At 33.4% G+C, this 13,756-nt stretch overlaps 1 protein-coding gene and 1 pseudogene across 1 annotated transcript; one reads left to right on the forward strand and one right to left on the reverse strand.

The window, feature by feature from the left end:
* The first annotated feature begins 1,073 nt into the window (after positions 1–1,073).
* LOC148789765 (uncharacterized) lies at positions 1,074–3,455 on the forward strand. Its single transcript, XM_088893772.1, has 4 exons — positions 1,074–1,131; positions 1,542–1,868; positions 2,078–2,284; positions 2,939–3,455. Exons 1-4 carry the CDS (start codon positions 1,074–1,076, stop codon positions 3,121–3,123), a joined length of 777 nt encoding a protein of 258 aa, XP_088749898.1. The 3' UTR covers positions 3,124–3,455.
* An 8,115-nt stretch (positions 3,456–11,570) lies between these two features.
* Positions 11,571–13,409, reverse strand: LOC148789766 (protein ENDOPLASMIC RETICULUM-ARRESTED PEN3 pseudogene; annotated as a pseudogene).
* Between the last annotated feature and the right edge of the window lie 347 nt (positions 13,410–13,756).

Here is a 13,756-nt window from a genome sequence, read left to right on the forward strand (position 1 = left end):
TTTCTATTAATTAATAAGCCTGAACTGATCTTTGTGATTTTCTGAGATTGCATTCTATATTCTTTCTATGATCATTATTTACAAAGTATTTCCCAAAAAAATAATATCTAGCATGATGTTAGATATAAGATTTTTCATGTTTTTAACAATTTCACATTCAAAGAAGAAAAAAAATGAGAATAAAGAGAGGCTTTGGATGGATTTATTTTGTATTGCCTTTTATTTTATTTTGAAAAAAATTATTATAATACAAAATACAAGATTTTGCATTCTTATTTATACTCCTTCCAAACTGAGCCTTAAGAAACTACAAGCCTTGGCATGTTCATCAAAATTTTAATTTAAAAACCACCTGCTGACCAAACATCAATATGGCTTGCATTCCATCTATGAAGGTTCCGTTTGGAAAAGTTTTTGCTTTTAAGCTTTGGGCTGTGCAAAGCAAAATTGAACAAAAAAGCGTTCTGAATGTTTTGTAAAATTTTCATTTGAAGACCTTAGAGCTTGAAATTGGAGCTTTGTGCTTCCAGGCTTTAAAAGCAAAAACCCTCAACTCAAATTGTGTAGTTTATAAAATTTTGAAGTATTTCATAATTCACATAAAGTCTTATCTCTTTTTTTTTTTAAAATAAATTCTAATCGAAGTAATTAATAATTAATTAATCCGGATAAGAAATTAGGAATATATCTCAAATTTTATCAGATGATTTTTTTTTATTTGCTATAGATGATTAGGAGTATTACACTGACGTAGTCTATAGGGACCTATAATTGAGTGATAAAGAGAAAATCGAAGATTGGAGTAATCTTCGAGAATAAAAAGGAAATAAAGAAAGAAAAATTAAAAGAAATAGGGTTCAATTAGGGTTCAATTATGTTTGTCTGCTTTGCTACAACCGAATCAGTAGGGTTCCTCTGCTGATGTGCCCACCCTTACAGAAATGTTAGTCCAATCACGAAATGCCACGTGTAACCCATGCTAACAACGTGGTTAATTGTTCGTGGGCGTCTGTGTATGTAGAGTTCTCTTACGTTACGACTCATAAACCTCCTAAAACTTCTCTTTCCTTGATATGAATTCCAAACGGCTCCGGTTCTATGGGAAAATTCTGACTGTAGCTCCTGTAAATCGTAAGTACTCTAAGCATCACTTTATTTCTTTGGAACCCTTCTCTTTGTTTAATTTTCTTGGTTCTACCTCGAAATTTAAGAATACTCATTTGTTTTTATATAGCCAAATATGTTAAACTTGCTTTTATATTAAAAGTCTTTTAATTTTCCTTCTACTGATTTTCTTCTTTTTCTAACCCTTTTCTCTACATAAATCGAAATTCTGTAGAAGGATAGTCAATGGGTTTTTTTTTTTTTTATCTCAATTTGTTTTCTGCACTGTTTAACTCTTTAATTGGCATTATTATTATTGTTTTAGCTCCTTTATCAGGAATAAAAGATTACCCACTTTTAATTTGTTTTGACAAAATCTCAAAGATAATGGATGTTCACTGTTTATTGTTTCTGGGTGTGGAGAATGGCTAATGCAGAGAACAGAGAGAAAGCCATTAATGGTGCTGGGCCGAGTATCCGAGCTACAAAATCTGGGCATTCTGTTAATTATCTTGCACATGTTAATGGTGGGTTCGGTTCAAGTAATGAATGGAAGGGCCTGGCCGGAAATACAGTTGGAAGATTTCACTTCTTTGATCCTGTTCAGAAGAAAGTTGATGGTGCAAGAAACAAGCCAAACCCTTTTGGTGATTTAGCTCTTCACAGAGCTCCAAGACCCTCATTTTCCAATCCATACATCTCCCATGCAACAATGCCTACTGTTGATCATGCAGGGAACCCAGGAACTACTCCTGCTGCTCAAGGTATAGTTGTCTCCTTTTCTGCACTATGATCAATCTCCTTCTGCTCATGATATATTTGTGGGATGCAAAAGCTTGCCTATACAGATTGATGAAAAAGCAAATCTGTAATCAATGGAGGTTTTTGAAACCATTAAACAAGTAGAGTTGGTTCATCTTTGCTATTCAGTTAATTGACCACTGGATTAATATTTCTTATTACATTCTTACAGGTGAGATTGTGGAAGATCAAACTGATCCTAAACTCATAGGAACTTCCTCTGATATGTTGAGTCCAGATCAAGTGAGATACCTTCTATTCCAAGGGCATGGAAATGAACATATTGCTCGTCAGTTCCTCAATCCTAATATTGGAAGTAATTTTGCACCTCAAAATGAGAAGATATATTACCAATTAGCTCCTAATGCCCATGTTATCGGTATTCCCTATGCTCTGACTGCCCTTTTATATTTAGGGTTCATTTGGTTTACAGTTAGAATCAGAATCGGAATCAAAATCCTCTGGAATCGGAATTTGAATGGTCCATTCCTATAGTCTGTTTAGTTCAGACAGGAATGAGAATGGAAATGGAATTAAAATAAGTAGGAATGAGATTTCATTCCCAAGGGAGGGGCAGGGAATGACCATTCCCTCAAATGGGGGAATGCCATTCTAGCAGGAATGGGAATGGGATTCTGATTCCACCCAACCAAACAGTAAGAATCGGAATCCGATTCCAATTCCAAACCCCTATTCCCATGAACCAAACGGGGCCTTAGTTTTCTTGCTAATACTGGTTCAACCTGTTTGCTCTTTAAGCTTACTTTGGAAGGAGTACTAATACAAATATATACAGTACAAATACATACAAAATAATATAAAATACAAGGTTTTACGCTCTACATATTCATATTTGTACTCCTTCCAAATGGAGCCTTATGTCCGGTTTGTTTGCCGTGCAAATCAATGGGAGTTAGAGTAAACCCAATGAAAAACTGAATAAAAGTAAAAACGAAACAGAATCTGAAGAAAAATGGAAAATGTTTTCTTGTGATGTGTGAGTTGAACTTATGTTTAATCTGCATTTTTACAGATTTAAGGAGGAGTTGCATATATTGTTTACAGAACATAAAGAATGATACTGGAATTGTTCCAAAACTTCCATGTGGTCATTATTTCCATACCTATTGCTTCCACCGTCAGTCTGAACAGGTGAAGAATCAACACATATGGAGCGATGAATGCCGATTCTGCATCATAGAAAAGCGCCTACGTTGAAGATGCTTGAAACAAAAGTTCTGCTGAAGCTGAGTTTTCTTGGGTTTCTTCTGTAGATCTATTATTTTCTGAGTTTTAGCTTTACCCGTATTAATCATATTAGTTGGTTCCTGATCAAATGCCTAATTAAATTTGAATTACGTTTTGTAGCATTCCAGTTAAATTATTATTATCTATAAGAAAAAAGTTGATAAGTTCGTTTCTAGTTTAGTAGTTAATTATAAGCCCAATGTCTTGCTTAAGTCCCTTCAGCACTTCAAGATATAGTTTTGAAGAAGTTTGGGCTGTGAGTGATGAATTAAGGATTTTTGGTTTTGACAAACCTTTGAACTCTGTCAAAACACAATTGTAGACCTTGAAGAATTTAAAGGGCAATTTTTGCTCTCAAATTATGATGGAAAGACTATTTTAAGAAAAAAATAGATGATGTTATTAGTGATGTCATTGACAGATCTGTTAGACGATAAATAAAATAATAAAAGCAAGTTTGAAAAGGCCACCTTAGACCCTAAAGTTTGAAAAAGACCACTTAAGAAGTTTAAAAAATCATTAAATTAGCTTTGAAGGATTTTGTCAAAGGCATTAAATTAATAATAATTAATTTAACAGTAAATAATTATCAATAATTAAGAGTAAATTATTACTTAAACACTAACTTAAGTATCTTAACTAATAGTAAATTACAATCACTTAATTTACTTAATTAAAAGCAACTTAATTTACTTACTTACCTTAATTAGCTTTGATTATTCAATTACACTATTTACTTAGCTTAATTTACTTAATCCACTTAATTAAATAGGTAATTCACTTAGTTGATTTCATTTACTTAATCAATTAATTTATTCACTTAATTACATCGTTTTAAAATTGTCGTTGCCCCATGCAGTTGAACCATTCGACATAGGAATCGGTCAATTGCTTGATTCCATTTTATACTTGGCCAGTGATGTTCCAAAAAAAGAATGTTGACTTGGTTAGCAAACCACTGACTCAGATGGTTAAACCGTTAAACACTCGTTAATTGAATTTTAGGTCATTTTTATTTTAATTATTTTTTGTTTTTCAAAACATCATAGGCTAATCCGTTTGAACCAAATAATTGAATTATTGACCCAAAAACTGATGGCCAAAGTGGTTTTGTTTTTTCGTCAATTTTTAAAGCCTTGCTTAATTGGCTTAATTTACTTATTTAGATTGATTAGATTTGTTTATTGAATTTGCATAATTAACTTAGTTCCCTTAATTAATTTTATTTACATATTTACTTATTGAATTTCTTAATTTACATAATTGGCTTAATTTACTTAATTATCTTAATTAGTGTAATTTATTTGATTTACTTAATTAACTTTATTAAAGTGGCCTTTTCAAACTTGAGCATTGAGACATAAACATACTTTATTTTATTCACTGTCTAACGTATTTGTCAATGGCATCACTAATAATGTCATCTATTTTTGCCTTAAAATGGCCTTTCCATCCTAGTTCGAGGACAAAAATGGCCTTTCAATTCTTTAAGCTCTAAAGTGATTTTTTGACAAAGTTCAAAGGTTGTTATGGCCAAAAACCCGAAGAATTAATATATTAGAATTAATTAGATTCTTGTTTAGCATCCCACGTTTTGGTCCATTACCTTTAAGCAAAGTGCAAATGCACTAGCATAAACACCTGAAACAAAGAAATGCTTTCATTACTCTGTTTGTTTGCAGTGTAAATTTGAATTGGATACAAATATTGCATTCATTTGTTTGCAAGTATAATTTGCACTCCTACCTGATACAAAATTTGTGTCTCTTATCTCATTTGCACTCACTAGTAGGGAAAATTTTGCATTTAGAAAATTGATGCAAAATTTGCACCACTTTTCTCCTACCTCAATTCTCCCTCATATAAGGTGGGTACCACATTATCTTGTTTCCTATAACACTCTCAAACAAATAGCTCTCCTATTATCTGTTCTCTCTTTCATATAAAGGAGAGACCACTTCATTTTACTTCTCATCACAAACAAATAAGACAAAGTCAAGTATGATGCAAAGGCAAGCTAAACATTTACACAATGCAAATAGAATATGTACTACAAAGAAACTCAGCATATATTACAATATCCTTATGACTTGTTAGTTGTGACTTGTGACAAAGTGGTATGGACTTTTATTCATGTAACAAATTAAACATGACTAAGGCAATGTTCATTTGGTCAGTTTTGTATGTTTGAAGTCTATAAATAAAACTTTTTCAAACTTCAAACTATTCTTTTAAGACCTCTTATCACTTTACTTCAAACACCAAACCTAACAACATTCTTGTTTTTATTCCCAAAATGCTCTTAGTGTATTTTATTCATGTACTTTTATTAGTAATACACTCTTATAATATTCTATAAATAAATAATAAGATAATAAAAATATATTAATAATAATAAAAACTAGTAAAATAATAAAATAATAACATAACAATAAATTATTTATGAAAAATTCAAAAAATATTAAAACAATACTACTACTACTACTGTTATTGTTATTGTTATTGTTATTATTATTATTGTTGTTGTTGTTGTTATTGTTATTAATTATTATTAATATTATTGTTTTTATAAATATTCATTCTTAGATTCAAATATGGGAGAAAAATAGTAAATTATCCATTTTCAGAATTCAGATTTCAGAACAACATTTTTTACATTTAGATATTAGACAAAACATAAAGGTAGAAATTTTCGAAATACTTTCTTTTAGAACTATTTTGCTTTTCTGACATCAATCTTTGGGTCAACAGAATGACACCTAAATCTAAATTTATTAGAAATGGAATAGAAAGAACAAAGAGTCGAGGAATTCAGTCAATCAAAGAAGGATCATAAACTTTTTAGACAAAAACATAAGGTGGTTGTGATGATAATTAATGAAAATACTGTTGACATCAAGCTTGTTGCTAAGGAAATGGAGTCTTTCTTCATTCTTCAATATTATCATTATCAACGAATAAATCATGCAAGAGCTTCTCAGCTATCTAGCTGAAGTTGGCCCAAAAGCACCTCTTTAAAAATCCTTTCCCTCCCTTGACACCTCTCTTGGTATCTTAGGTTGTGCACTTCCCATATATATCTCCTATGGATGCTTGCCTTTAGGTATGAGAGTGATGAAGGTTAAGTTGAGGTTCTTATAAATCTAACTAAGGCAGTTTTTGACTGCTCTCTTAACATCCTCTCCTATTATACTCTAGAACTTTTGTTGGAACAAATTTGGATAATCATCCGGGTTTGGTGCCTTCCTTGGGCCATATGAAGAGCACTTTCAATCTCTTCATTAATGACCTCCATTTCTATGTCCTTATTCAAGGTTCAAAATTTTTTCATGTATTGGCTTGTATTGGCTTGTATACACTAAATAAGGGAGCTTTAGGGGTTTGACTTGTTTTAGGGGTAGACAGGCCTAAAACCGTAGGGGTGGCAAATGAGTGGGTTGGGTTGGGTTGGGTAAGGGTTGAATACCAACCCACTCATATTGACCCACCAACCCACCATGACCTATCACCAATGCTTCTTAAAGGGTCATAACCCACCCTAACCCAACCATATTGACCCTTACCCACCCCTCACCTATAAATACAGAAATGGGTCGGGTCAACCCATATACCCAAAACAGAACTTTTGAGAGAACAAACTCTCTCGATTCTACCACGTGCTATAAACGGGTCAAGTCGACCCATATACCCGAAAATAACATTTTTGAGAGAATCATCTGTCAAGGCCAACACGTGATAGAAATGAATCGGCCAACCCGTATACCAAAAAATAACATTTTTGAGAGAATAATCTCTACCAAGTCTACCACGTGGCAAAAACGGGTCGAGTCAACCTGTATACCTGAAAATGCAAAAAGTATGCAGAAAAATACCAAAAACTTCGTAGAAAATGCAAAACTTTTGCAAAAAATACTAGAAATTGCAGAAAATGCAAAAACGACATAAAATATTGCAGAAAATTTAGAAAAATACAGAAAATACAAGAAAATTTGCAAAAATATAGAAAAATACCAGAAATTGCAAAACTTTTGTAGAAAAATCAGAAAAAATGCAGAAAATACCAAAACTTTGCAAAAATGCATGAAAACACTAGAAAATGCAGAACTTGTGAAGAAAAGTTGCAGGAAATTCAAAACAATATAGAAAAATTACAGAAAAACTGCAAAAACTACAGAAAATACCAGAAATTACAGAAAGTAGCAGAAAATGCAAAAAATGCAAAAAATGCATAACTTTTTCAGGAAAATTGTAAAAAATGCAGAAAATACCATAAAATTGTAGAAAATACGAAAAACTAGAAAAATGCAGAAAATGTAGAAAAATACCATAAAATTACAAAAAAAATGCAAAAAATACAATAAATTTTCAGAAAAATACTAGAAATTTATAAAAAATGCAAAAATACTAAATATTATAAAAATGCAGAATATAGAAAAAATGCACAACTTTTATAAAAAAAATCAGAAAAATGCAAAAAAACCAAAAAATTGTAGAAAATGCATGAAAGCAACAAAAAACATTGAAAAAAAAATGGTAGGAGGAAGTCTTTACCTGTACTTAGAAACCTTCAACCTGAATAGAGACCTTAAAATTAGCAAAGCCAATGATTAAATTATCGGTATCAAGTGTCAGGTATTATATCAGATAACACAGATATGGATACACTTTGGAAATGCATGGATATGGATAAAAAATATGGAAACAAGTGTCAGGTATTACTTTTTAATGTAATTTAAAATATTAGGTAACAATTTATAAAAATATCGTATGTGAATTTATAAATTGTAAGTATTAAAATAATTGTTCTATTATTAATGTTCTATTTGTATAAATTTTTTGATATTAAAAATCATCTTTTTATATAAATGTAGATTTGATAGATTATTTATTCTATTAGTTTATAAAATAATATTTTTTAATTTTTAGTTAGAGTTGTTAAATATAAATATTTGTTTTTTGTTTAAATTGCATGTGTACACAAAAGCTAATAAAATCATTTGTATATCACTTTTAATCACAAAATTTCATTTGGCTTAGTGGCTTGAAATGGAAAGAGCATGTTTACCCGCTAGGTGGACTTGGGTTTGAGTATCTTCAAATGCGTTTTTTTATTGTGAGACTTGGCGAAATTGTTAACCCAACCCTTGATCCCCTCGACCAACCTATCCTAACCCTAATGGGTTGCTCACCCCATCCACTAATAGAATGGGTGGGTCAAATGGGTTGGGGTCAAGATTGCCAGCCCTACTAAAACCTACCCGTTGACCTATTTTTGAAATATATATATATATATATATATATATATATATAGGTGGGCACACAAGGGTCAAAGTACCTATACATCACTTGCACCGTATAGGGGTGTATCCTTACTTTGAACCTTGTCCTTATTATCCTTCTCGGTGATTACTATCTTAGTATACCTAAGGTCTAAGTCAATTTCATAGGGATTTAAGGATGCAAATAAAATTTCAAAGTAATCACAAAATCCTTGCTCACACTTCCTTCGTGTTCAACCCAATCTCTAATATTACTTTTATTTTAAAAATTCTACTCACTCTTCTTTTAATAGTTGAGGTGGAAGAAGCTTGTGTTTTTATCCCCCCTGCCCCACTTTAGGTAATTTATTAACTCTAGCTTGTTGGACTTACATTATTTCTTATCTTCTTAAACCTCTATCTCCTCTTCAATTTCTTTCACTTTTAGTGAGTTGTAATTATCAATAGGTTTTTCCATCTTAGCCATTAATTGCTTCTTTTTCTCATTTTATTTTTGTCTTGAAATGACCAAATACCTCTTTATTCCATTTCCTCAAAGCCTACTTCAAATTTCTACTTTCTTTGTTTAACTTGACTTGACCAGAACCCCTTATTTTTGCATTACACGCTTGTTCAATCATGTTTATCATCCTTAACTTCATGGATTATCCACATCTCTTCAAATCTAAAAGGTCTCATTTTCTTTAATAACTTAATGGAGCAACCAAGCCTATTGGAATATGGTATGACACTCCAAACATGAAGAACCCACGAATCTTTAAGTTTAATTATCCTCCACTCTTAAGTTGCACAAGACTCAGTCCGGAACCTCTTTTACGTTCTCATTATCATCTCTTCTTGTTATATATTCAAATTAAAATAGGGTTCAAACCTTTGGATACCCTCCAAACCCCACATATACATACATACATACATACATACATACATACATACATACATACATACATATAATGGGCTATCATCGTGATTTGTTGAGCCAAAAAGAACGTAATAGAAAATGACAATGCATCTCAAAGTTCAGGATGGCAATGTCAATGCATCACCTGACTCAGAAAAGAATATATCCAGAAAAAAAAAAAGTTTCTGTCAACGCATATCGGGATGGACAGTTGAACAAACTAGAAAAGATAGAATAAAAAATGAACTTATTAAAAGAAACATGTAAGCAGCTCCAGTAGTGAGAAATGATTTTAAAGGTTCTTAATTTAACAATGGATATAGCATTGAACAGAACAAAATGGTGGAACAGCCTCATATAGCAGACCCCAAAAGGTTGGAACAAGGATTAGATGATCCATATTTTATAGCATGCTCCCAAGCCTCTATTTGTCTACAATACAAATTATATATGCACTAGTACAAATTCATGGGAGCACAAATTCTGGTTTTACATTTGATTTAGCTTTATTTTACTTCATTTGTTTGAGATGCAAATAGAAGTTGTGCAAACCTTGCACCAAATTGCATAGAGTTTGTATCTTCTTGTAACCATCCAATCAAACAGAAAGAAAAAAAAAAAAAAAAACACAAAGGAAGAAGGGGGAGGGGGGTTGAGCCCAGACCAAACCAACCTGCAAGTTTGGGCTTTTCTGTTTTAGGGATGGCCTCGGGCCGAACAAGGCCCAACTATATTCATACATACATGTATATATAGACATATTTGCATACATGGATAAATACAAAGATACATGTATACGTGTACACTAGGGATAATCATTCCATACTCCATTTTCTGTCTTCAGTTCATCTTCACCGTATATCATCAAGAAGAGGGCATGATCTTTTCAGGTGTTGGAAGTAAAAAGCTCTACCAGAGCAGCAGAACCAGAGGTAATCAGTTAAGTCCTACAATCTCTTCAAACATTTTAACTTTGAACACTGGTCTTAACTTGCTCTAGAACCGATTCAAATTCGGATTGGTTTTTGGCTTTTTTCAGCATTGGCTTCTTGCTCTGACAGATTAACAGATTGGTTTGAATGAAGTTTTTAAACTTCACCGTTTCAATGTTACAGTCCTCTCTCTCTCTTAGGTAAAGAAGAATGCCTTTGGTTCGATGGAAAATGATGTGTTTGGTTTGTAGCACGTTATGCCAGCAAGCCTGAAAGTCCGGGCCTAGCACTAGGCCCTGGACACATATCATCAAGCCCAGGGTGCAAGATGGGCCGGGCCCAGCCCGGACAGCTTAATGTTATCATCCTATAAAAACCCAGTCTGGGCCTGGAATGGCCAATGATCATTCCTGATATGCACATGCATTTACATGAAATTTTAGTATGAGCTGATTAACCAGCCCGAGTCCAAACCGACACATTACGCATATGTATTTGTTCGTGTGGGCTCGGGTTGGATTGGGTCAGGTTTGGTTAGGCTCGCCCAACTTGTTATCTCAAATTTTCATTGGCAGTTCATGAGAAGATGCTGAAGCCATGGTCACAACAGATAAGAACTCAAACTCATCAGTACTGAGAAGATATCCCCACTTTGTTATGGCATAAAATTGGAGGTGGGACTGCCTACAAATGCAAATGAGATAAAAAGTACAAATTTTGCATCAAGAAAGGCTGCCAATTATAATGCCAAACAAATGCATGCAAGTTCGAACTGGAGTTCAAATTTGAACCTTGTCTAGATCTGCAAAAATGGAGCCTAAAGAAGAATTAGTAGCCTGAAACAAAAAATATTTATAATAGCTAAAATTTATAAAACCAACATCAACAAATAAGTGAGATAAACAACAACAGGCAGATATGTGTTTCCTAGCTCCCAATAGTGTAACAGTGTTTCAAGTAATTCACAAGCAGCTGAAGATGTGAAGTATTTGAAGAAGAAAAATTAAAGAGCAATTTATAGTGAAAAACCACATTATACAAATACTTTTGAATAGTATGAGTAACTCAATAAATCATTTTCTACTTTGTATAAATATACAAACAACATAGTTTCATCTCAACATTTCTCATAATTAATAGATTACCAAAGTGAAGTAGATCATGAAATGTTAGAGCTCTTCCTAACCTCAACACCAACATCTTCTAGACTAGCAAACAACCTATCTCCACCTTCCATCCTGTTTACAACTCCTCTCTTTGAATCTACCTTATCTACATAGAACCCTTTCCCAAACCTAGGTTCTCATGTTACTTCACACGAGACCATACCTCCAGCTCTCCTTCTCTACTCACAAACTCCTCCAAATATACCCAAATTGCATAAATATAATCAACCACCTCCATATTGCCTAATTTTGAGCATGCCTTTAAGACGGCCCAGATTTCTGCATCAATGTCAACATCGGCAAAGGAGTTCCCAGACCTGCTCCTTTGGCCTGAACCTGGTTTATTTGTTTCCCAAACCATCTTACCTGATCTGTGTCCCATAGCCTAATGTAACCAGAGAAACCAAATGCAATGGAGCTTGCTGAGCTGGACACAAAGATGTTGGCTGTGGTAGATATGTTAGTTTACCAGCACTATGCTTTTTGAGGAACTTCCAGATGGATGACCAATTTCAGAAGTGACCAGGAGGATTGATTTGTCTATCATGAGGAAGCAATTTCTGTGCTGGCACTTGAAAGAGGCAAAGACTGAAATTATTGAATCACATATAGTGATCACTCATCCCTTGTGGATGCACGGATCTGATAGATCATTCCAATGGACTGACCCAACATCCCCCACCCCCTTCCAACAAGAGATATTGTAGTAGTGGAGGCCAGCAGCAGTCTCAAATCTGTGACAGCAACCTCAGGCCATAAATGCCAAATGGAGAAGATATCTTCAAGGTGTGTCGTGTGGTTCTAAATGTGCCAAATTCCAGTCGTAAATCGTAATCAGAGATCTGACCACCATAGGCAATCCAAACTGACCCGTAATTAACCCAACAGTGAAGGATGGTGAAAAACCATCAGCAGAGGGTTGAAGTGTACCGATAAGTGAAGCATCAATTTGTACAAGTGGGTGTGGCATCATCACCAATTTGAGGCAGGACTCAATACCATAGTTGAAGGATTCATATGTGAGTTCATGTTTGGAGGCTATTAGACCAAAGAATAGAGAGAAGAATTGAGAAAATTTCAGGATCCCAGTCTATGAAAACTGGCTTTTAATTGTTGCCTTGTCAAGCCACTAGTGCTGCAAGAGTAGAACCAGGACAATCTGCTTGAGCTGGATGTGGACCATGTGGTTGTCATTTGATTGGATTTCTGGGGTAAGACAGGAATTCCATTTCCAGGTCAAATTAAAGGCGCTGGCTGTGACGTTGAGCATTTTGATGAATTCACTAAATGACGATGATAAAAGAGACTCTTTTTCTTTTCACAAACTATTCATTTCCAGTACTAACTCTTCCTCAAATATCTAAAAGGCTTGTCTGATCTGACAATTTAGTCTATTATCTTACGGAACCCACACAATTGAAACATTTGATGCAGCCTATTTCAGGACACTAGCAAGCTTGTAGACCTCTTAATTTTACAAAAACATAGTTCATGGTTAAGTTCCAAACCATCAAGCACTTCAGTAAATTGAAATAAATTAGTAAATCATTAAAACATACTGCCAACAACATAGAGGATGAAAGTTCTATTCTAGAACCATAAAATCAGGAGTGAGTACACAGAAGATAGGGAAATGAGATTTAACAAACATTCAAACCATATCTAACAGAAATCTCATTGAAATCTGAAAGAAAATTGGAAAATGAGTTGCATGTAATTGTTTCTTCAACATCAAGAGATACATTAGAATTCCCGGTAGATCTTAAGATGGGTTTGTCTATTCTTCTAGCAGTAATGTCGATTACCTAAAGAAATAATTTAATTGTTAGGACTTAAAAAGAAAAAGTAGTTAGGCAAAACCAGCGTTTCATGGACTTTCCTAAGTTAAAGTGTCCATATCAGAAGATGCACAATGCACCAGACTCTGCCACTTCATGGATTGTTTAGGGACACTTCTATTTGACATGTTTGTTTCTTTCATTGCTCATTTGACATAAATGAAAGTTAATGTACACATCGGATGCCATCTTTCTTGCAAAATGTTATCAAGTAACAAAGATAATCTCTTAAAAACTTCTTTATATGGGTTTATAATGTTAAAATTCAATAGAATATGAAGTACTCTAATAGTTTATTCTTGTCTATAGACGTGCCTGTTAGTCCTTGTTTTTTTTTTTCTTTTGTAATTTTCTCTTGTCAAGCCAGTCTCCCAAGCATATGTCAGATTCTGGTTCTCATGAGTGTGTCCATGAAACATTTTGTAAAACAAAATCCTCAGAATATGAAAATAACAAAACAAATAAAACATTTATTACTAGATTTTCTGGC

The sequence above is a fragment of the Nelumbo nucifera genome, chromosome 8, assembly GCF_055504915.1.
Source record: "Nelumbo nucifera cultivar China Antique chromosome 8, China Antique-T2T, whole genome shotgun sequence".
Taxonomy (NCBI): Eukaryota; Viridiplantae; Streptophyta; class Magnoliopsida; order Proteales; family Nelumbonaceae; genus Nelumbo; species Nelumbo nucifera.